This window comes from Cnephaeus nilssonii (genome assembly GCF_951640355.1).
Source record: "Cnephaeus nilssonii genome assembly, chromosome: 7".
Lineage (NCBI taxonomy): Eukaryota > Metazoa > Chordata > Mammalia > Chiroptera > Vespertilionidae > Cnephaeus > Cnephaeus nilssonii.
The window spans coordinates 86,952,455-86,977,153 of record NC_137078.1 but is presented as its reverse complement, the minus strand read 5'-3'; the positions used below and the strand labels follow the sequence as shown (position 1 = coordinate 86,977,153).

At 53.6% G+C, this 24,699-nt stretch overlaps 2 protein-coding genes across 2 annotated transcripts; one reads left to right on the top strand and one right to left on the bottom strand.

Annotated features, from left to right (window-relative positions):
* The first annotated feature begins 3,246 nt into the window (after window positions 1-3,246).
* Window positions 3,247-9,098, top strand: TRNP1 (TMF1 regulated nuclear protein 1). The gene is made up of 2 exons (XM_079777806.1): window positions 3,247-4,303; window positions 8,841-9,098. Exon 1 carries the CDS (start codon window positions 3,468-3,470, stop codon window positions 4,155-4,157), a length of 690 nt encoding a protein of 229 aa, XP_079633932.1. The 5' UTR covers window positions 3,247-3,467; the 3' UTR covers window positions 4,158-4,303; window positions 8,841-9,098.
* Window positions 9,099-12,577: 3,479 nt separating this feature from the next.
* TENT5B (terminal nucleotidyltransferase 5B) lies at window positions 12,578-20,551 on the bottom strand. Its single transcript, XM_079776155.1, is given in 3 exon segments — window positions 12,578-14,430; window positions 20,134-20,288; window positions 20,291-20,551. Coding segments are annotated over 3 exon segments (1,281 nt in total). The 5' UTR covers window positions 20,394-20,551; the 3' UTR covers window positions 12,578-13,407.
* Window positions 20,552-24,699: the final 4,148 nt, after the last annotated feature.

The window sequence follows — 24,699 nt, the reverse complement described above, 5'->3', positions numbered from 1 at the left end:
AGGGCAATTAAGGAAGCCAGGAACAAAGCGAGCAAATGCCAAAGCTCTCATCTCTTGTCCCGTGCAAGCAGTATTCTCCTCGTGAATCCGTCTCCTTTTCCACCCCCCCACCCCCTCCACTCCCAACTGTCTTTGCATCACTGGCTTTGATTCATCCTTCAGGTCTGAGTTTAAATATCACCTGCAGAGAACTCTCCCTGATTCCCTCCCCACCCAACTGGACCTAATGTCTGCTCTGTGTTCCCAGAACCTCTGTGTTTTCCCATCCTAGTAGATACCTCACTGAACTGCCATCACATGTCTGTATGCCCCCTAGACTGTTTGCTCCCTGAGGGCAGGGCCCCATCTGATCATTGCTGTAAACTCCAGCAGCCAGTCAAACAGAGAAGGTAATGATCAAATTTGTCAAATGAATGAATAAATGAATGCATGACGAAGGGGACTTTTCTATTCTCAACAAGCTTTAACTACCCTTGTATTGTTTTTCAATTCAAACAAATGTTTATTGGATGCTTTCTGGGGCCAAACATCCTACTTAACTTCAACAGAGTCTAATGATAAGCAAATAGGGTGAGAGACTATTAAATAAGTAAATAATAAACAAATACATATATAACTTGTGGAAAGTGCCATAGAGGATAGGAAGAGAGGACATATCAGAGAATAGCAGGGAGATGAGCTGTGACTTCGGGTTGGGTCAGATCTGTGTTTGAATTCTTGCTTGACCACTTACCTGCTGTGTGACCCTGAGCAAGTCTCTTTACTTCACTGGGCTTTGGCTTCTCATCAGAAAGAAAAGGTTGCTCATGCTCCTTTCTTTCTTTTTACAAAAATATATTTATATTGATTTGAGAGAGAAAGGAAGAGGGAGAGAGATACAGAAACATCAATGATGAGAGAGAATCATTGATCAGCTGCCTCCTGAAGGCGCACACTGGGGATTGAGCCTGCAACCTGGGCATGTGCCCTGACTGGAATCAAACTGTGACCTCTTGATTCATAGGTCAACACTCAACCACTGAGCCATGCCAGCCGGTCTATGCTCCTTTCTTATGTATGCTATGGGGAGATAGAGAACATTCATCCATTAAATAAAAATAGGTTGAGTATTTCTTCCTACTTAGGGAAAGGACTTTCCCAAGGTCACCCAGATGGGCCCTGTGTGGGATTTTAACTGGCTGGTTCTCTGGATCTGGCTGCTGGTGGTGGTATATCGTAAATCATCGAGCTAGACAAGACGCCTTAACAAGCCAATTAATTAGGAGTCGTTTATTGCGTGCGGGTTCAGAGCAGACTACCTCTGTCAAATTCTGAACTAACACATAGAGGAAGTTCTCTGTTTATACCTTTTTGAGCCCTTTGTCTGCAGATTTTACAAAGGCTCTATGTAAGTTATTTTTGCAGACAGTTTGTAACCTTGGATACATAATGAACAAACACTTGGCATGAGTATATGGGAATTATTATCAGTATTTGCCTATTATGTTAGACGGCTAGCTTGCGAGGTCAGATAGTTTTTATCTTTTTCTATAATTCAAACTAAAACAGTTTTTTTTTTTTTACAGAATAAGGGACTATCTAAAAATAACAGAGTGGACCTACAGAATAAGAGACTGTCTGAGAATAACAGAGTAGTTCAAACAGCAGTTTCAAACAGCAGTTTTCTAAAGGAGGAATTACTATGCTTCAGTGGGGGTAATTCCTAGTTTTGTTCCCCTTATTCATCTCGAAGAAGTTGGGAGCAGTGATCTGCCTGCTTCAGACAAAACACCTGTCAATCTCCCCAGAGTGATGATGATGATGATGATGATGTGTGTGTGCTGCACAGAGAAGGACACAAGGTTTGATGACACAAAGGAGACCATTCAAAGGGATGACACCATTAAGGACATTCCTTCTTACTGGGGACAACCTGGTAACTTCTGAGCCTCCATTATCCCCATTGAACCCCTGAGGCCCTATCTCCTTCCCCCTTTGTGAGCCTCCTCTAGAACCAATGCACCCACTAAACTCCTCCCCCTCCCCGAGCCATCAGTCACTGAACCCCTCTTCTTGCCCTCACTGGTTCCCTCTACTTGCCCTCCACTGAGTCTCCCTCGCTCCTCCTCCTAAGTCTTTCTTCCTTCACAGAGCCTGGTCCCCTCATGGATCTCTCTCTCCTCTCTGAGCTGCCTCTCAGGAGCCCAGCTGTCACGCCCACTAGTCCTAATCACTCAATTTAAGGCGCCTGAAAGCATGGAGGCGGAGGCTCCCTGATCTCCTCTTCCACATCAAGCCGGTGCAGCTCCCCCATCTGCCTCCTCTTCAGCCTGGGCAGTAATCACCCTTTTGGCGGGTCCCCTGGAGCCCAGGGTTAGCTGCAGTTCCCAATCCGTATGAACTACTTTCTAGCCCTCCAGCCTCCGCCCCACCCATTACAGGGACCTCCCATCTCTGATGGCACCTTTAAAGAGATGGAAACGGAGGCAGGGCCCTGGCGTCTGGGCCAGTGGTTAGAGAGGGTAAGGCAGGGTCATTTCTGTTGTGGGGAAATGGGCAGGGCTCCGTTTTATATTTTGCCAGGATGACAATGTTCCTCCCCAACGGCAGGAGGAACCCAGGTATCCTAGCCCCCAGAGGGCATAAATGGCTGAGCTGCTCCCATCCAGCGGTCCAGATTCAGCGACAGACCTGCAATGTGATCTTGGGGAAGGCACCATGCACTTTCTGGGTCTGTTTCCCCTCTGCGTAAAGGCGTGAGACATCTCCTGGGAGGAGCAAACAGGAGCAGGTGCATGGGGAGAATTTTGCACACTGTGGGGTCCATCAAGGTTTACAAAGCCGAGGCGGACGCAGCGTTGTTTTGCTGGCGCGAAGGGCCTGCCTGGTGGGGAACAAACCCCATCGGACCTCTCCCAGGACTCCAGTCCCCCCTCTGTGCTAACCTCTCCACTGCCCCAGGGAGATCGGAGAAGGGGGTCCTGGTGGGCCTTGTGGCGCAGAAGACCAGGCAGAACCGATTGGACCAAGGGGTGCGGTTCGGGAAGGAGCACTGTGCAGAGTTAAGCCTCCTGAGTTCTCACTGTCACAGGCAAAACCCTCCCCCCGGTGGAGATGAGTCCATGATTCCTAAGCACTAGCTACCAGAGCATATGACTCGGGGCCAAAACAGAGAAGATGGGAGAAAATTTGGGAGAGGTGGATGGAGAGCGGATGCCCTAGCAAAGCCGAGAGGGACAGAGGACCTAAAGGGTGTGGGCAATGTCGTGGATGGGCGGGGCAGAGACGGGGTCAGAGCATGCCAGCCCCGGATTGGCTGTGCTGCCTATCGCTCCGCCCGAATTCTATAAGAGGCGCTGGCGGCTGGCGAGGTGCTGGCGCGGGGGCTGCGGCCACATCGCTTGCGTTCTTGACGTCCATCCTTCCTCGCGCGGGGGCAGCCGGCCAAACCCGAGGACCGACTGCTGCAGACCGCCGGGGGGCGGGGGATGCCGGGCTGCCGCATTAGCGCCTGCGGCCCGGGGGCCCAGGAAGGGGCAGCGGAACCGGGGTCGCCGCCGCCGCCGCCCCGGGAGCCCCTGCCATCCCCTCAGCCCCCGCCCCCAACTCCGACCTTGACCTCGACACCGACTCAGGCCTCGTCGCAGCCAGAGGCGACCCCGGCGTCGGTGGGCTCGGCCGAGGGGCAGGAGCTGCAGCGCTGGCGACAGGGCGCTAACGGGGGTGCGGGGGCCACCGGGCCGGCAGGGGGCGCGGGCGGCGGCCCGGGGGCGGCGGGGTCCGGGGGGCGCGCCCTGGAGCTGGCCGAAGCGCGGCGGCGACTGCTGGAGGTGGAGGGCCGCCGGCGCCTGGTGTCGGAGCTGGAGAGCCGCGTGCTTCAGCTGCACCGCGTCTTCCTGGCGGCCGAGCTGCGCCTGGCGCACCGGGCCGAGAGCCTGAGCCGCCTGGGCGGTGGCGTGGCGCAGTCCGAGCTCTACCTGGCGGCGCACGGGTCGCGTCTCAAGAAGGGCCCGCGCCGCGGCCGCCGGGGCCGCCCGCCCGCGCTGCTCGCCTCGGCGCTGGGTCTGGGCAGCTGCGTGCCCTGGGGCACCGGGCGCCTGCGGCGGGGCCGCGGCCCGGAGCCGGACTCGCCCTTCCGCCGAAGCCCGCCCCGCGGCCCCGCCTCCCCCCAGCGCTGACCTCGGCGCCGCGACCCCTGGCCACCCGACAGGCCGTTGCCGAGGCGCGGACGGAGGACTGCGGACGCGTCACTGACGCGGATGGATGGACTGGTCGGTCACAGGAAGAGACAGTCGGGCGGCCGGGGGACCAGTAAGAGGCTGAGGTGCGGTCCTAGCGGCCGGTGCTTCCAGGGGGCGGGGGTGGGTGGTGCGGGGAACCGGATCGCCCTTCCTTGGGGCTTCTGGAGCCCGCTGGGTCCCTAATAAAGTTGTCCCCTTTCGGTTGCGGCCTCTCCCAGGCCTGGGAAGTGAGGCGGTAGCACTAAGTCCCCATTATAGAGATGGGCAAACGGAGGGTGCTCAGACCCCAGGAAGGTGTGCCCGCAAACTTACCAATGGGGGCCTGGTGCGCTGACGCAGCACTCCCTCCCCCTCCCCTGCACCTGCGTTGACTTTCCGGCGTCCCTTGGGGCTGTAAGAAGAGTCTTGCCCTTGAGGCTGCTGTGTTCTGACACCTCCTAGCTCCATACCTCTGGGCGGACAGAATAATGAAGTCCCAAGATGGGGTGGGGGCTGGTACAGCAGTGTTCCACTGAGTTCTCGCCTAGGCCCCTGTTTTCCATTGTGAGATGGAATCCCGACTGAGGGGTTTTGTCCCATAATGCTTCAGCCCTTCCCCTTCTAGGAGAGGTTTTTTTCTCACGCCCTCATGCAGCTTAGCTCTGAGTACAGCCTTAGATAACCAGTGTTTGGAAACTGTCTAAAGCCTCACCTGTTCTCCCAGAGACCCCTCCCCCCAACCTGGCTCTAAAATGGCTCTGCCAGGGATGGAGTCAGGTAACATCTTTTTATTATTATTATTATTATTATTATTTTTTTTTATAGAGAGGAAGGGAGAGGGATAGAGAGCTAGAAAGATGAGAGAGAAACATCGATCAGCTGCCTCCTGCACACCCCCTACTTGGGATGTGCCCGCAACCAAGGTACATGCCCTTCACCAGAATCGAACCTGGGACCCTTGAGTCCGCAGGCGGACGCTCTATCCACTGAGCCAAACCGGTTAGGGCTCAGGTAACATCTTTTAACAGGCCCAAGGGGGCAGGTATGTCATTGACTTCTAGAAAGAGGGTCCTTAAAGGGCCAGACCTGAAATGAGCTCTGCTTCTCTTCCTGTCCACACGCCCTTCAGGCTCCCCTTGCCCAGCCCCCACTCAGCTGTGAATGGCCTCGCTGCTGCTTTGCTGCTCACCAGCTGAGTTGACTGCAGCCTTCACCTCCAGGAAGGGCTGTAGTGAGGTTCCCACAGGGCCGAGGTCTGGCTTCTCCCCCATAAGTCATGGAAGAATGGTTTATTCTCTGCAGTCACACCTAGAAGCCGGCAGGGCTTTTGCTGGTGGAGTCAGGAGTTAATTTAAAGTCCTCATTTTGCAGAGTGGCAAGGTCACATGCCCGCAAAGGGACAGAACTAGATCCCGGCTTTCTCTTAGTGTTGCTCCCTGCCCCGGGGCAGGGGCTAGAGAGAACTGATGTCCAGCTTGTCTGCTGTGTGACCTGGGACAACCCTGCCCCCGCTTTGGCCCGGTTTCCTCAGTCTCTGTCTGGATACAGCTGTCCCTCCTCATGTCAGGACTTGGGAATGGGTGGATGGGGGTAGGATGAGAATGTCCGAGTCAAGGGAATCTGGTTGAATCCTAGAGTCCTGAGGGTACCAGTGTATTGCTCTGACAGGCAGAGCCCCAGGGGCTCTCACCTGACCCCCCACCCCCATCAGCCTTTTCTTTCCCCAGGTGCCAAACTTTTGGGCTGGTTTCTTAGCTAATAGCCAGGCCTTCCTGAACCCATTTTTAGCTGGGGAAGGAAAGTCCAGGAGGAGGTCCCAGAGACTGAGGAGAGCTTGGGGACCAGGAGGTACAGTACGTGGCCCTGACATCCTCTGGCCTCCCCAGAGAGGAGAAGCTTCTGAAGCTACTCTGGTGTTTGGGGTCTGGAGGTGAAGAAAGGACAAGGACTTTCTGGGTGTGGCACAGTGAGGAGCTTTGGTCACAGCACCGGGGTGTGTGTGTGTGTGTGTGTGTGGCCAGAACTGTTTGTTTTGTGGGTTGCGCAGAAGAGCACTTGGTCCAGAGAAGCTTTTAGCTAATGGTGTAAAGTGCTCTCTGCCATCCCAATTTTGCCTTTCCCTGGGATTTATTAGTAATCAGCTTTGTCCTGATTCGGAGGTGGAGGTGGGGGAGGGAATTAGAGATGGTAGGAAATAGTGATGGTGCTGGAGTCACAGGCAGCTCTGTCTCCTCCCTCCACTTCCAGATGTCCCACTGCCAACCACCAAGGACCTTGGCTGCGTCACATGGTGCTCAGTGGCTTGAACCCCAGCTCTTGGTTTAGTGCTCTGCCCACCACCCCTCAGCCCAGGGCCTCTAGGAAGCTCCATTTTTTTTCTCAACCAACAAACATTGACATCTACTCAGTCCAGGGGCTCAAGAAGCAGCACTTAATCCGAGGGTCTCCGCTTTTAAGATTCTGTGTCTCCCAGTCCTCCTCTAGGCAGCCTTCGCTGACAGTCACCATCCCAGGGGAACCTCTGGGGGCTGGGCAATTTGTGTTGTTTGGAGGGCTACTTTTGGGCCTTCATAAATAACTATAGCCCCTGGTCAGGAAATTGACCCCCTTCCCTGCCCCCACCCCCATGACTTCCTGAACACTTTCTTGATGGCCTCCAGCCCTGGGGACTGGAGCTGTGCACTGAGGACATTGATGGCTACTAGTGAATCTGCGATCTCAACAAAGGGAAATGAGGGAACCGGAGCCTTTCTCCAGGTTAATGCCTGAGGCTGGGGAACCAGTTCAGAGTTCTAGTCTGGGACCTGTCCCTCCCCTGGATAAGCCCCTTCCCTCTCTTGACTGGCCCTAGCCAAGTGAAGCCCTCTCCCAGGTCTCTGGGTGGCGCCACCAGAGGGCAGTGTGGGGCTGCTTCCCTGGGCACCTGGGCGTAGCCTGGAGCAGTGTCCCCGCCCCCAGCCAGCCTCCTGGTTGGCAGAAGAGGGGTTAGGGGAGGTCACTTAGAGAATAGGCTCAAAGGAAGCCTTCTGGTTGGGCCAGTCCCATCAGGAAAGACTTTCCTGGAAAGAGGCTGCCCTTGGTGATGATCACCAGGAGTCACTTGGCTTCTCACAGATTCCTTACACTGATAATGCAACAAACATTGATGAACACCCTCTCCCACTGCCACCTGGGACCAAGGTGGTTTCCTAAAGATGAGGCTAAAGCAACAGGTCTTGGCTCAGGTGCTCCAAGCCTGCAAATGGCCGTCTCCAGGAGGCTCCTTTTCTCTGACAGCAGCTCTGGAGAAAACTGGGGCCCAGGCTTCTCAGGGCTGGAGAGGTCTTTAGAGCCAGCGGGGGAGGAGGTGTTTGGGAAAGCTGGGAGGTCCCTAGCCTATTTCTCCCCCCATTAGTCCTGACCAGCCGCACCATGGCCAGGAGTCATGGGAGAAGGAATCCTTGGTTCTGGAATAATAAATTAACCGCCTCCTCTCTGTGGCACTGTGCTAAGCACTTTATATCCACTATCTATTTCAATCCTCCCAGCTATTCTGCAACGTAGGGGTTATTCCCATCTCCACAGGTGACTTGCGCAAGGTCATAGAACCTGTATGTGGGAGATCCCTTAAACATCTGACTATGTGACTTTTCGTTTATCAGATGAATGTGGGAGGATTCTGGGCTCTCACCTTTATGTCTGGGTCCAGTGATCCCTGTTTCTGGGAGTGATGTGATAAGAGGGGTAGCAGAAGGTGCCCCTCCCAAGGTCTGGGCACACCCCCAGAGGCTGGCTCCTCAGCCTGGTTGTCTGGGTTCTGGGGGAAGGGAGGAGGGGTGAGTTAGGCTGAGTCGGCACACCTGGCTTTCAGGCAAAGGCAGCCCAACTATGCTGAGGGCCTGTGCTTGCCTTGGGCTGCTTCTTCCCTCCACACCTGGGCTGGGATGTTTGGTGCCAAGGAGAGCAAAGATCCTGGGATGGCAGAGGAGGAGGATGGGCCCCATAGTGGGGCAGACCTGGGATTCTGTCCTGGCCTGGAACTTATCTGCTGGGAGACCTTAGGCAAATCATTTACCTTCTCCCTGAACCAGTTTCTGTGTGTGTGTGTGTGTGTGTGTGTGTGTGTGTGTGTGTGTGTTGGGCAGTAGGGAGGAGATAGCTTCTGAGTATGAAATGAGGAGCCACACTAAGTGCCTAACACATAGTGGAGATCTGTACAAGTGTAATGGAGCAGATCTGCCCAGCTTAGGAGAGGCTGCCAGGACATAGCCCCCAGCAATGTGGGCCTTTGCTTCCCCAGAGCATCACCATATCAGGAATCCCTGGAACCTCCCCCGTCTCTCTCCACCATGGGCCCCGGGGAACTCCATAAGGGGAGAGATGGAGGAAGGGGCAGGCTTTCCATCCCAGGAACATTCCATTCCAGCTGCTCAGACCAGTGGGGATCCCAGCCAAGGACAAAGGCTCAAGGGAACCTCTGCTTACCCCAGGAGCCCCCACTCCTTCCAGGGCAAGAGTCAATGGAGCCCAGCTCCATAATATTACCCCAGCACCTTCTCTCCATAATGGCCCCTCTTAAGGAGGTGGATGCTGAAGAGTTTGGGTGGGGCTGGGTGGCTGTGGGGAAGAGGTAATTGAAAATCTTGAAATTGTTCTCTCCAGCTTCTCCCAGCAACTCTATGGATCTGAACTCCTGGGATTCTGTTCCTTCCCTGAGCACCTCCTCCAGGAAGACTTCTTCACTGGACCCTACACAAGGCGGAGCCTCCTTACTTCACGGGGGCAGGATTCTGGGGAAGTTCCTGTACTATGAATTTCTCTATGTATGCCACATTTGACTTGGGCTTATGTTGTACCATTGGAAGTCCCTGGGATGCTATCAGATTATTTAAGAGTGAATAAATGTGAAAGTGAAAAGGATTTCTTTAAAATATAGAGTCATCACTCTTAAACAAGTCACAACACGGCTTGGTAGCTGCCCTTGCTTCTCAGTCTAACAGCTTGGAGACCTGTTCGAGGGGAACCAGTTTGAGAAATCCCTGTCTTCCTCATTCGCTGTTCTCGCCCCGTCCCTGTGGGAACATGCCTGTGGCCCCTCAGAAAGGTGATCAGCTCTGGCTCCTGGGGGAACACACCTCTTTCTGAGAAAGAGGTAGTGGCTACATAATTCTAAGCAAAGTTTTAAATGAGAAAAGGAACCACACTTATTCAAATGTCCTGACAATAGAGGGAAGAGGGCCACATTTACTCACACACAACCCAGAACTTGTAGAATTCTGCAAAATGAATGTATGTTGAGTCAGTCCCCTGATTCATACATGCAGGAAGAATACATTTCAATGATGTGAGACAACTGCACGTGGTTTTGCGTTTACTTTGCTAGTGCCCTTGCCTGTTTTCCTTTGTGTGTCTGTCACCACTCTTTAAGTTGGCAATTCCTCGAGCAGTTTCTGTTTAGTTTCATTTGACGATCTTGGGACTGTTGACTGATTTGCAGACTGATTTCTCCCTTGACCTGGCTCAAAGCTGACCCTCTCCAGGAAGTCTTCCCTGATTTAAGACTGTGATGAGGAAGTTAGGGGTTGGGAATGCACATGTGAGATGTGTGATGGGGAGGGAGGCAGTGAATGCTTGTGATAACCTGGCAGCATATGACCGTTTGTCAGTCAGGGTCCCAGCAGGAGACAGGCACACTCAAACAGGGCAGAGATGGAAAAGGGACTCTTTCCAAAGATGGGGGCTTAAGAAACTAACGCGGAATGGTGCTGCTCTCAGGGGATAGCAAAAGTTGGAAGCTTCTACAACTCCTGGACCTAACATGGGGGAGGGGAGGGGAGGGTAAAGGGATGAGAGGACAGCTGTGTGGAGAGTCCCTGACAGGAGCAGTGGCCTGTGACTGAGATAGATGAATAAGACAACCTGGTGGGGAGGGAACAGGGGAATAAATACCCCATTCTTCTCCATTTTCCTGCTGGGGCCTCTCATTGGCCAAACCCAACAGGAAGGCAAGGAACAGGGAGTCACTGATGCACAGTTCCCAGAGGTCATCCTCCTCAGGGCAAAGAGCAGGGAGAAGGGTGGAGAGTGGGACTGGAGGAGCCAACACATTTGTAGCTGCTTGGGGGGCATATCTGCGGTTCCCTAATGTTTACAGCAGGGCTTCTTTGCCCCTCTAGAGTTTCCCCACCTGCTGTGGTCATAAGGGGGTGGATTATTACGTGGAGAGCACTGTGGGGGATGGGGCTTTCCTTCTTCACCCTTCCCCTCTCTGGCTCTGGGATTTCCAGTTCTTGATAACAGCCTGCCCTGGCATCTTACATGGCTGCAGGAATTGTCCACAAGAGAACAATGCCAGCCACTGAGTCAGTGTTTCTCTCACACCCACTGTCCCACTCTTAAACATACCCACAGGCATGCCTGTTATCACCACAGTCATGGCTGTTGTCACACGTACATCAAGAAAATGTCCGTCTTGTCACACTGATACACTCGGCCATAGGCAGACATAAAATGGCCAATGTCACAGGAATATTAACTCTTGTCACTTGCCAACATGCCCTGTCACATATATGTATAGAAGACATACCGTCATGCTCATCCATGGGACATCAGAGTGTAGGGGCAGGATGGTGCAGGGGTTAACAGCAAAGGCTTTGGAGTCAGACTAACTTCTCTGATCTTTTTGGCATTAGTTTCCTGGTCTCTGACATGGAGCTAATCCTTGCTCTTGTGGAGTTGTGAAGATGAAATGGGGGGTACTGATCGGGGAGACCTGGCATAGTTTTGGCCTGGAGTAAAGCACTCTAGAAACAGTAGCTGTTACTGGGAACGCCTCTCTCCTGCTTCTCACCCCATGCAGGTTACATAGGGACACTAGTGAGCACGTGCACCTGCATAAGGCCAGTTAGAAACCCTTAGGCGCAGGCACCCTCCCCAGACATGTGTACATTATCAGACAAGCTCCCTCTGCCTGAACACTCTCCCCGCAGATCAGCATGGCTTGCTTTCCACTACTTTTAATTCTGTGCAATCAAATGTCATACTTTCGATGAGGCCCACCCTGACTTCTTTTAAAATTCGCAAACTCCAGCTATTCCAACCCCTTACCCTGCTGTGTATATTTTTGAGCATCACTGACCTCCTGAGACTATATAATTTAGTTTATGATCTGTAATCTTCAAGAGGGCAGCGATCTTAGTCTTGGGTCTGCTGACATATTCCCAATCACTAGAATGGGTAGATGGCTCACCGTGGCTGACTGCTGGTATATACATTTATGTACCATTGGTTCTTGGCTTCTCACCTTCTGAAACAAACATATCCTAACATGCCTCTGTGCTTATACTGTGAGCATCCCCTATGCGCCCAAATCAGGAGTGGGGGCAAACTTTGTCCCTCCCAGGACCTTAGTTAGGTGGGCATGGGCAGAGTGAAGATGGGAGCTGTTTTAATCGCCCAGCAAAGAAAGCCTTTCCCCTCACCCTTCTAGCCATTTTGAGCCCAGCAGGGACCCATTGAGCAGGTGAGGTGGCTGGACTTACCCAGGTGACCTGGGGCCTCCTCTGTGGCCTTGGGTTTGTTTTTTTTTCACCCTGGCTGAAACCATCCAAGCCACCACTTCAGAGGCCACTAATGAGGATGAATGTGTTAAGGGCTTTGCAATTCGTGGATCAAAGGGGCTGGGTAAACAGTGGGAAGCGTCCAGGACCATGACTGGCTGATGCCCTGAGGGAAGAGCTCCCTGAGAGGGTGACATTCACTCCCAGACAGCCTGGGATGGCCTCTGATGCTGGAAAGGAGACTACAAACCTGCTTAGAACAAGTTGGAATGTGCCCATCAGCATTTGGGGGCGACAGAACCAGAGGACTGAGGGAACCGCTCCCAGATAGGGTGGCCAAACCTGGGCTCAAGCTCTGGGGGACCCTAGAAATCCCCCAGTCTTAGCTGCCATTATTGGAGGTCGTCTGCAGTCTGGATTCACCCAACTTGTTTTCCACTTGCTTCCTGGGAAGGGATGGGATAGAGGGCAGAAGTGGGGTCAAGTAGCTCTGAGCACCACAGTGTGAGACCAGGTCCAGGATCATTCGGATTCTACGTGGGAAACACTGAAATAATTACTCTTGAACAGGAGACTTGCTGAGGCAGTGTGCAGGTACAAGTCATATGTGCAGACATGAGCTCCTAGCACAGTTGTCAAGCTGGGGCTGGTGTTGAGGGAATGCCCCTTCCCTCAGCCACAGCCCAGGACTCAAACCTCACCCCGCCCCCGCCCCCGCCCCCGCCAAGTACCCTCCCACAATGTAAGCCAGACTCAGGCTGGGGGAGGCAGCCACAGCCCCCACAGCCATGGAAGGTCCTTCTCCCAGGAGAAAGCATGGTACAGGGTGCTAGGCTCAGTGTAGACAATTTTTATTGGCAGGTGTTAAGAGTGCAGAGGCGGGGCATGGTTCTCCTCCCCGAGTTGAGGACCCTGTAACCAGGCCAGTGGGGTGGGAACACTTGACTGTGGCCAATTGGGGCTCTGTACCCTCCTAAGAACAAGCTCCCAGGCAGGAGGGCTCCTTGTGACATGGGGGAAGGGAGCAACACCCTGGAAGGGTCTTGGGCTGTGTCCTACCCCAGGCCACTTGGTCCTGTCCATATACCTTGACTGCTCAGGTTAGGAGTGTTAGGGGACTGGGCCAAACATATCCCTCTCCAGGTATCTGTCTCATGCCTCCCTTTCCCTCCCCAGTGATTAGCCAGGTTGGACTACCAGGCCCGGTGAGTGGCCCAGCCTGACCCAAAGTGACTAGTTCCCATAATGCACCATATTTTAGCCATTGAGTGGGCTGCAGACCCTTGAGGCTGCTGGGCTCACTATAGGCTGGCCCTAGCCAAAAAGACCCTTCTTAGGCCACAGAAATCAACCCACGATGATGGACATTGAGACCAACACCCCAAACATGCTTTGTCTCCTAAAGGCAATTAACCCCCAAGACAAACAGCTTCTGCACCCCACAATCATGTTGGTCTAAAAGTGTGTGGCAATAAGCAAAGAACCCCAGCTTGGCCGTAAGCCCATAGGGGCCTCACTCAGGGAGTCTGGTCTGTTCAGTCGAAGGCCCAACCCTGTAGCAGCGCTGGGCCACCTGGCACAGGCTGCCTGTCTCTGGTCATGCCCTGCACACACTCCTCGAGGCCCCACTCCATCTGGGGAGACCCAGTCTCTCCTGACCAGGGTCTGAGTCAGTTACAAGGCAGCCAGGTGGGATAGCAGGAGTGGGCCCAGGCCAGCAGAGGCTGCACAGGGGTCACATAGTAATTGAAAGTGGCAGGCACAACCCCATCAGGGCCTGGACGGCACCAGGCCTGGGCAGCGGCAGCAGCTGGGCCCTGCTCAGCCAGTGCCTGGAGTGCCATGGTGGCGATGAGGTCCAGTGTCTGGCGGCGCTCGTGGCTCATGAGGCACACAGTGCTCTCGTTGACCACCCGGTGCAGTGTCACCAGGCAGGCGTAGCGGCGGGCTGAGTCGGCCCCGCTGAAGTGGGCCTCCAGGTAGCGCTCCAGTGTGCGCTGCTGCTCCACCACGTCCGGGAAGTCAATGAAGAACCGGGAGCACATGTAGCGTTGCAGGGCGCGCACGTCAGTGCTGGGCTGCGGCCGGAAGCCACGCACCAGGAGGTGGCAGTACTTGAGGAGGCCGCCGCCACGGATCTCTTCAGGGTTGCGTGTGGCGATGACTCTGTGCCGCAGGTGCTCCAAGGCTTCGTTGAAGTCCCCGTACAGGCTCTCACCTGTCACGGTGGGATGGAAGGCCTCAGACATGGGCGTGGATGAACACTGGCCAAAGAGCAGCAGGGAGTCCAGCATGATCTGGAAGGAGTCTACGCTGAACTCGAACTGGCGCCTGACCGAGTCCACAAATTTGAGCTCCATGTTCTTGCCGCTCTTGTTGGACAGCGAGATGAGGCTCCAGCGGTCCGTGTCCGTGCACACTTTCACCAGCTTCTGCACGTAGGCCTCCTTCAGTGTCAGTGGCGTGATCTTGGCTCGGCTCACACCAGCCGGCAGGAAGTCCAGCAGGCAGGCCAGCACCACCTCCTTGGTCAGCTGGAAGGATGCCTCGCTGCGCAGGTCCACGCGGAACACTAAGTCTAGGTCCTTATAGCCCAAGCCATTCTCGGGGTGCAGCACGTGGCTGGCCGCTGAGCCGTGGAGCCGCACACCATGCACGCGCAGTCCCCGTTCTTCTAGGCTGCTGCGGACGACCTGTGGAGGGGACGGCAGGAAGGACAGGTGTCAGGAGCGTGTCCCCCGTCCCCAGGTCTGCCACGGGCTTCCAGGTAATAGTGACGATAACATCAACCACTGTTGACCACTTACCAGCTGTCACGCCTTTGGAAAGACATTTAACTCTCTAAGCCAAAATTCCCTAAGCTAGAGAATGGCCTATTTGGAGGAAAGCCTCAGAAGAACAGCAATAATGATAACATATGCAAGCAAAGAACTTACTAAAAGCCAGGTGCTGATCTAAGCACTTTATACATTAGGATGTAAATTCGCATAATTCTCACAATAACTCCGTGAGGTAGGTACAATTATCCCCACGTTACACATGGGGAAATGGAAGCACAGAGGGGCCGAGTAACTTGCCCAAGGTCACCCAGCTGGTGAATGCAGAGCTGGGAATTAAACTCAGAGCCCGTGTCTTAACCACTATGCTCTTCTACTTTTCTAAAACTGTAAGTAAAACACTTTGTTTTGTGTCAGGCATAATGCTAATTGCTCAAATGTGTTTGGAACATAATTGTTAGTTCACACTCATTACTACATTATTCCTCACAATAATCCTATGTTTGAGTCTTATTATCCCAATTTACAGATGGGGGACCTGAGGCACAGAGAGGTTAACAAACACGTCCAAGGTCAGAGAGCGGCCAGGGTGAGACTAGAACCCACGTCGGTTGGATTCTCAAATCCACGCATGCTCTTTTGACTCTGAGATACACATCTTAATTCATCTTTACAAGATCACAGTGGGGCAAATATTATGCTCATTTTACAGAGGAGGAAACTGAGGCTCACAGTGGTGAAATATCGAGGGGAGGCCATTCAGAAATGGCAGGCCTGGCAGTTAAAACCCAGACCCTTTCCACTCTTAGAAAGCCTCCCGACCAAGTGGGAAGAGATGTATCAAGATCCCATCTGCTGACACAGGAACACGACAGGCAAACCTACAAGTCATTTTATTTTCTTTCTTTTTTTTCCTACAAGTCATTTTAAACCTGCTCCTCTAGCCAGAGGCGTCTTCCTAGGCCTAGGACCAGGTAGGGAGAAGAGGGGAGCTGGGCTGGACACTCAGAGACCCAGAGTACTTCACACACTGTCCTGGAAGTGACCAGGCAGCATTCCTACCCTGAGTGATTCTGCAACCCTTGCTGCCAAGTCAGCGCCTGCCGCCTGCTGGAGGGGCTGCCCTCCTGGCCTCACGAGGAATTACGGTAAAGAATGCATCTAAGTGCTGAGGAGGCAAGATGCAGTGGGGCAATCTGAGGCGGGCGGCTCCCTCCAGGAAGCCTTCCGGGAGGAGGACCGTGACCATGGCAGGTATTTTCATGGCTATGGGGAGTGAGCAACTGGCCATCACAAACTTACGAGGAGGTGAGGGGGAAGCTGGGGGAGGGGAAGAGGAGTATTAGGTGCCAGGCCCTAGACCTTCTTACCAGAATCTATAAGAGAGGGCTTTATGATCTCTAAGTTATAAATTGGATACTGCGGCTCACAGGAGTGAAGTCACCTGCCCAAGATCGTGCAGAGGTGCCTTCAAACCCAGGCATGACTGACTGCAAAGTATTACCATTTTCCACAGTTCAGAGGAAGCCGAGACCAGAAACTAGGGTTCTAATCCCCCCTCCCTCTTAAAATTTCAAAGTGAGGCCAAAGCTTCCAGTCACTGAAGCCCAGAGTCGGAATAGTTACGGAGCAAGGAGGTGGGGGTTGGGGGGTGCCTTGGCCAGACAGTCAGGGAGGCTGGAGGTGAGGAGCCGGTTGCTGCCGTCCAGCCTGCGGGACTTCTAACCCACACCCTGGCAGCTGCCTCCGTGTGGGCCGAGGAGAGAACCGGCCGAAGACCTGTCCCAAGGACCCCGGTCAGGCCTGCAGAGCAGACCAGCCCCCTCCCCAGTCCCATTAGAGCTGACTAAGCCTTACTCAGTGCCAGCTCCTGCTCCCGGGCCGATGCCCACCCCAGGGCATGGCATCTGGCCTGGTGAGTAGGTAGCAGTACCCTTGTTAAATCGCCTGCGTCAGGCCATGGGGTTGGCTGTGTCAGCCAGCCAGAGGCTGTTGTCTCTTTCCCAGGTGTGACTACAGCCCGTTTGGCAGATAGTCCCCAGATACTGCCCCACCCAAGGACTGCAGGGCAGCTTGGAGCCTCCTGAATCAGACTTTCCAGCCACGGAGGGGGCAGTGGCTACACCCTCCTTTCTCCTGTGCCAAGGCCTTCCCCAGCACCACTCTGCTCCCAGGCCACTGCGGAGACCTGCAGGGAGGCCGTAGGTGCTGCCAGATAGCAGGCTTATAAAAAATTCAGAGCCACCTAATGCAAGTCCTAGGGCTGCAGCTGGAGAGATAAGGTTGTGACCTGGACAAAGGACTTACCCAAGGTCACACAGGCAATAAATGGCTGAACTTAATTAGAACCAGGCTTCCAGAGGGCAGGGACCTCTTACAAAAGAGTGGGCCCCCTAGCCCAGGCACAAGCAAGAACTGCATTTCTTGCTGCTCAGATTGCTGCTGTAGGTGAAATCTTGCGGGGGGGGGGGGGGGGAGGGGGAGGGCGGCGGGGCGGGGGGAAGAGGGAGAAAGATTCTAATTCTTGAACTGCAGGGCAACCCAGCACCGGTAAGAAGCCCAAAGTCAATAACCAGCGTCCCCACCACACACACCCAGCGCCCCCACCACACACACCCAGCACCCCCACCACACACACACACCCAGCTCCCCCACCACACACACACCCAGCTCCCCCACCACACACACACCCATCTCCCCCACCACACACACCCAGCTCCCCCACCACACACACCCAGCTCCCCCACCACACACACCCAGCTCCCCCACCACACACACACACCCAGCTCCCCCACCACACACACCCAGCTCCCCCACCACACACACCCAGCGCCCCCACCACACACACCTAGCGCCCCCACCACACACACCCAGCGCCCCCACCACACACACCCAGCGCCCCCACCACACACACCCAGCACTCCCACCACACACACCCAGCGCCCCCACCACACACACACACCCAGCGCCCCCACCACACACACCCAGCGCCCCCACCACACACACCCAGCGCCCCCACCACACACACACAGCGCCCCCACCACACACACACACACAGCGCCCCCACCACACACACCCAGCGCCCCCACCACACACACCCAGCGCCCCCACCACACACACCCAGCGCCCCCACCACACACACCCAGCGCCCCCACCACACACACACACCCAGCGCCCCCACCACACACACCCAGCGCCCCCACCACACACACCCAGCGCCCCCACCACACACACACACCCAGCCCCCCCACCACACACACCCAGCGCCCCCACCACACACACCCAGCCCCCCCCACCACACACACCCAGCGCCCCCACCACACACACACACCCAGCCCCCCCACCACACACACACACCCAGCACCCCCACCACACACATCCAGCGCCCCCACCACACACACCCAGCCCCCCCCACCACACACACCCAGCACCCCCACCACACACACCCAGCGCTCCCACCACACACTTCCCAACAGCTTGAGAAGCTGCCAGCTGCAGATTCCTGGCAGAAGATGGACTTTCTTCCCTGTGGAGGCAATTATACAGGCCAGGTGAAGGCACCTGTTCCCTTTGGATTCTAGAACCAGAAAGGGTGTTGGAGAGCAGTCCAACCCATCCCCATTGAACAGATGGGAACACTGGGCCCAGCAGAGGGAAGAGACATCAGTACAGGTCCTAAAGCCAGATGTCCGACCTGCCAGTCCTGCTCTGAAGTCTCTGCTGCCCTCCCCACCACAGCAGGCAGCTCCCTGTTCTGTGATGTCTCTGACCCTTGTCTAGGAGGACATTGTACTATTAGCACATTGTGAAGTCAGCCCCCCCACTTGGCTGGGAGGACCTGGAAAGCAAGCAGGAAGGCTAGGTCCCAGCCATATCTCTGCCCCCCTAGGGTTTCAAAGAGGGCCTGCACGGAGCCGGCACCAGTAAAGGCAGTTTGGATCATATTGGTACTTCCCCTGCAGGCACCTCTTGTCCTTGCAGAGAGAAGCTGTCCCACTGGGCTCCCCCACTCCCTTCCCCATTCCTGAAGCAACAGTCCTGGAGGTTCAGAAGTTGGGGCCCCAAGGTTGACCTGACTGTCCTGGGGAGAAAAGCCTCAACTGGTTTCCTAATTACCCCATGACAGCGGGCAGCAGAGGAATGCCTCTGTGAGGCGCCATGGGCTGCGAATGAGTCAGCCCTGGAGAATCTGCTCCCACCCTTTCCCATTCCTCAGAAGGGAGGGCAAGGTAAATCCCCCAGCGAGCACCCCTGCCCCTCCGCGGAAGCTAAGGCTTCACCTCGTTGGTCAGCTACTGCCCCAGAAAGTCCATCTCTGCTAGGAATGTGCAGGAATTGTGGATGATTTTCTGGTTTCTTCTTATTCCACAGACCTAGACATTGAGTCTCGGGAACGGGGAAGGAGTGAAAACACCTTGTACCTGCAGCAGTGGCTCTTGGGAAGACTCAAAATTCTCTGGGTTTGATATTCACACATTCAGGTAGTCTTAGACAGCTCATCTCTGGGGCCTCAGCTTCCCCAGCTACAAAATGGGTGCAACAATGACCATATTCTGGTATTTCAGAGCATGGCAGTGCCTGGTCTAAAAAGATGAAAGAGCAAATTTAGGGTTGCTGAAGGTCAGGTGAAGGGAAGAGGAGTCTGAGGAAGAGGAGAGGGGTTGCCAGAATTCTCTCCGCCTGCTCCTCAGTACAGAAATGGGGCTTGGGATTTGGGCTGACACTCATTCCCAATCTTGGGAAGGGGAAGAAACACCTAAACTGGACACCTGAGGTTGCCTCCCAGCATGCAGGCATCAGGTCTGGCCTGGTGCTTAGTTAATCTCCTCCTACCACAACCCAGCTGAGAGGGACTCCCTGTCCACATAATAGCTAGAGGGCTCTTGAGCAAAGGGCTGTGGGAGCACAGGACAGAGTCTGCCCTCAGAACTTTGAGAGAGGGAAGGAATGAGAATGAGGCCCAGGCCCTAGCTGGTTTGGCTCAGTGGGTAGAGCGTCGGCCTGTGGACTGAAGGGTCCCAGGTTCCATTCTGGCCAAGGGCACATGCCTGGGTTTCGGGCTTGATCCCCACTACCGGGGTGTGCAGGAGGCAGCAGGAGGCAGCCGACCAATGATTTTCTCTCATCATTGATGTTTCTATCTCTCTCTCCCTCTCCCTTCATCTCTGAAATCAATAAAAATATTTTTTTTTAAAAAAAAGAGAGAATGAGGCCCAGGAATGATGATTTGGGGATGAAAAGAACCATTTTGGATCCAAGAATGTACACCCAGGGCTGCCTGGCATCTTTTGTCATTCGAGGCGGGACTGTTCTTCCCCAACGGCTGTGTCTCTCCTCATCCTGCTCTCCTCTCCAAGCCAGGGCCAGGGTGAACAGTCCGAGAGGAATCCGGACTCCCCAAGGGCGGGGGAAGGGAAAGCCAAGCGGGGAGGGACTATGAGGTGCAGGGAAAAGGGAGTATGGTCTACTATCAATGCTGTGCGATTTTGTGATAGCCCCTGTCCCTCTCTGAACCTCATTTTCCCTAGCTGTCCAGCGAATCCAGCAGACCCCGGGTTCCTTCCAGCCACGAGGGCTTCAGGATAGAGACCCCAGGCCCCGCACCCAGCGCCCTCTCACCTGCACGATCTGCCGGGGCTGCACGCTCAGCGTTGGAAAGTTGCCGCGCCCGTGAATGGGAATTGGCTCGCTCAGGAGCGCGTCCAGCCGCTTCACCTGCGGCCAGCCTAGCCCACTCAGGTGCGGTCCGAGGGAGGCTGATGCGGCTCCCGGTCGGGGCCGCCGCTTGCCTGGGCGGCCGTGGCCACCGCCGAGGCTGCAGCCGTCCCTACCAGCGCAGCCGCCCGGTCCGAGCGCTCCACTCCGTTCTCCGGCATCATTAGCCCGGCCCGGGGCCCCGACGGCAGAAACCCGGGATGGTTAAGGGGAGGAGGGCGAGGAGAGCGGATGGGCCGGGTCCCAGGCGGCAGGCGCGGCTGCAGGGACAGCACGGCAGCGGCGGCGAGGCAATCCCCGGGCACACCTGTGACAGCGGCGACCTACCGACCCTGAAGCTTGTCGCTTAGGGCCCAGGTGACTTTTATAGGCCGCGGGCGACAGGCCCATTGGTCCAGGTAGCTGTCACACAGCGGGAGAGTCTCTCGAAACTCTGCCATTGGTCAGAAGAGCCATGGAGATTCTGATTGGCTGGAAGGCACTCCTCTGCCCCGCCCTCCTTCTCGGCTGAATTCCCTGCTTTGGTCCTTAAAGAACTTCTATTCGCGGGTGATTGGCCGCGGCGGAGCCCAGACCCTGGACTTAAAGGGATTGCGCTCTCTAGGGGCAGAGGGGAGGGAGTGATCGGTGGTTTGCAGCGGAGTCGGACCACTAATAAGTTCCAGGTGTTTTTGTTTGTTTTTGGCGCTGGGAGGAATTTAGAAATCACCTGGCCTGGTCCTAGTCATCCACTATTTTCAGAAAGCCCAGAGAGATCTCGCTATTTGTTCAACTCTACACAGCGCTCCTTTCGCTTTCCCGCAATCCTTCCATCGTTGAAGAAAGGTAACAAACTCGGAATATACCGAGGTAGGGACTTTTTAACGCACTCTCCTGATTGTTCCTTGTCAATCAAGAGAGTGCGTTACAGCCTGACCAGCCTAAAATCCAGGTTCAGAGAAGGGAAAAAACTGATTGGAGAAGGGAGGTACCTGCCTGACTCCCCAAGGTCACCACCCAGCGAACAAGTCGGGCCTTTGTGCTGACCCTGGGCCATAGAATCTGTGGGCGCGTGCTCATTCCACTACACTTGCACAAACCCATGGCCTTTGTGGAGGATGGAAGGAAGCTGGAGCTGGGGGGTTGGTTTTCCTGACCCAGCGTCTCAGGCCCTTCTGCAGCTCCCCACCGCATCTGCAGGAGCTTCTGGGTGGGCTGGCAGAACTCTTTCCTGCCAGCCTATTCTCAGCCTCCCAGGTCCTGTGCTTCCTTAAGCAAGTCACTAAACCCCCCTCAGTCAGTTCCTCATCCGCCCCAGAGAAGGTGCTCAGTAAATATTTTATAAGTTTTTTGATTTATATATAGTTGGCCAAAGATTATTTCAATAGGACATATGAAAATATATAAGACGAAAAGAGGAAAAAGAAAAAATATAAGACATTTCAGATAGTGCTAAGAAGAAAATGAAATAGGGTAGTGGAAGAGGGAGCAACCATGTATGTACGTGAAAAAGCGAGATATAGTGAGTGAGAAAGATAACTGGAGAGTTCGATTACATCATTAGATGGTGTAATCATGGAAGGCCTCCTTAATGAGGTGACATTCCCATTGCTTCTGCTGGACTGACTTCTGCCCTATCACCCCCCTGCTTGCTCCTAGACAGTCAGGGCAGCACAGAAGGTGCTAAGCCACACATTCCTAGAACCTTGAAAGCTCAAGATGGAAAGTCTTTTGACAGTCATTTTGTTCACCCTCTTTGCACTTTATAAATGGGAAAACCGGGATCCAGAAAGCAGAAGGGATTTTCCCCAGGGAGACTGCCTGGGGCTGAAACTCCGTAGGGGCAGGGCCTTGTGAGAGTGGCCTGGTGCTGTGACCACCACACACATTTGAATCAAGTTCTCTAAGGAAAGGAACAGATTTCTTTTCCTCTTTCCTTCCTTCTATCTGCACTAGAGCAATTAACCAATTCGTGTACTGTGAATCGCCATTCTGTAGACACCTTTATTCCCAAAGGTAATTGGTCCAATGTTTGCCCAATCACAGGACATAAACATCATTATGATGGGAGTGGGGTGACTGGAGGATATAGGAAGAGGAGAGAGAAGATGACAGAGAAGGGGTGGGGGAGACAGAGAGAGAGAAGGGGTATGCTCAATAGTTTTTCATTTTCACCAAAAACCAAAATTTAATTGTCCTAATGAATGGCCGGGTTACATACACTCTGAAGAGTCCAACTGGCTTTCAGATGTTATATATGAGCCTTTCTCCCCTGTACAAATTTCACATATTCATTCTGACTTTGATTGATTTTAAAAGGGAACTTAGTTTTCTATGATAATTGAGTCTTTGTACATGAGTAAGTCACTTTCCCTATCTGGACCTGTTTCCTATTTTGTAAATGGGAATGAAATAGGAGTCAGTCTCTTCCATTCACACCTTCTATGATTTAAGGAAGTGGGAAGGGAAAAGGAGTTCTGGGGAGAGTCTTGGTCCCCTACATTGCCTCCTCCTCAGCTTTGGGTTGCCAAACAAGAGCTTGGAATCACACTAGGCACTAAACTTTAAAAAAAATATTTTTTTATTGATTTCAGAGAGGAAGGGAGAGGAGATAGAAATGTCAACGATGAGAGAGAATCATTGATCGGCTGCCTCCTGCATGCTCCCTACTGGGGATTGAGTCCGAAACCCTGGGCATGTGCCCTTGACCAGAATTGAACCCAGGACCCTTCAGTCCGCAGGCCGATGCTCTAACCAATGAGCAAAAACCCAGCTAGGCAAGGCACTAAACTTTTGACATAGGAGTGGTCTCTCACTTCATCCGTATAAAGTGTACAACTCAATATTGATTTGTATGCTCACAGAGTTATTCAACCAGGGCCATACTCGGTTTTAGAACATTTTCATCGCCCCCTATGGAAACCATGTCCCCTTAGCAGTCACTCCCCCCATTTTTTCCCAACCCCTCAGCTCACAGTCCTAGGCAACCACTACACTATTTTCTGTCTCTATGTAGATTGACTTATTCTGAACACTTCATATACATGAAATCATATAATATGTGGTCTTTGCGATTTGTCTTTTTTACTCAGCATAATGTTTTCAAGGCTCATCTATGTTGTAGCATGTATTAGTATTTCATTTTTTCTTTATCTGTTCATTGGGTCATTATCACCTACATCCAGGGTGGCATAAAAGTCTGTGCCGACATGTAGTCAGCACTCAATCATGCTTGTCCTCACAGAAACAGGGCTAATTTGCTAATTTGGAGCAAGATTCAGACAAGTGGTTTTTTTTCTTTTCTCAGCACAGGAAGGGTGTAGAGAGAGTGAGATCATAGAGAGTGAAGCTCTGAGAGAGAATCAGGAGGGCTCAGGGCAAACTCTGAAGGACAGAGACGGGCAGCAGAGGGTAGAGCTGTGAGCAGGGCACTCCTGGGCCTCACCTCCCTCAGGTTCACAGGGCCCCTCCCTGTCCCCCAGCTCCTCAGCCTGTGCAACCCTGTGGGGAGGCAGGTGGAGGTGACTGATGATTAAGCCCATTTCATGGGTGAGGAAACTGAGGCTTAGGAAGGGGTGATATACGTCTTTGTCTCATCTCCTCTGCTAGAGTGGAAGCTTCTCAGGCTCAAGGGCTGCTCGCTCCTATTTATATCCCCTCAAGGCTGATGTTGCCAATAAAAACAGGAGTGGCTGCTCATCAGTGGTTCCCAGTCCCAGCAGACCCCACCTCCCTTTAATAACAAGTATCTTGCAATACCTTCTTTCCTGTAATGAAATGCAATTCATAGATAATAGATACTAATTATACACTCCTAATATTTTTTTTGGGGGGGGGGGGAAATGAAGATAATGCTATAACTGAAATGTAAAGAAGAAAAAGGAAGATAATCTGTCTTTTTATGGCTTAATTTTTTATTGAGATATAATTGACATATAATGTGTTTCAGGTGTACAACGGTTCCATATTTGTATATATTGTGAAATGATCACCACAATAAGCCTAGTTATCATCTCTCACCATATAGTTACAATTTTTCTTGTGATAGAGAACTTTTAAGATCTATTTTCTTAGCAATTTTCAAATATGCAATACAGTAATGTTATAAAAGGGAGGTGGGGGTCTGCTGGGACTGGGAACCACTGATGAGCAGCCACTCCTGTTTTTATTGGCAACATCAGCCTTGAGGGGATATAAATAGGAGCGAGCAGCCCTTGAGCCTGAGAAGCTTCCATTCTAGCAGAGGAGATGAGACAAAGACGTATATCACCCCTTCCTAAGCCTCAGTCACCGTGCTGTACATTACATCCCCGGGACTTATCCTATCTAATAAAGAGGGAATATGCTAATTGACCATCACTCCATCACAAAAGATGGCTGCACCCACAGCTGAGGCCAAGTTCCCATAAGGAGCCTTAACGAGCAATCAGCAGGGACCTGAGGCTACACCCTCCCCCACCCCTGTGGGGCTTGACAGGGTACTTCAGGCTG

Bases quoted from the DNA above. Each gene is read 5' to 3' on its own strand.
- TRNP1 (XM_079777806.1), top strand. From the start codon at position 3,468: ATGCCGGGCTGCCGCATTAGCGCCTGCGGCCCGGGGGCCCAGGAAGGG.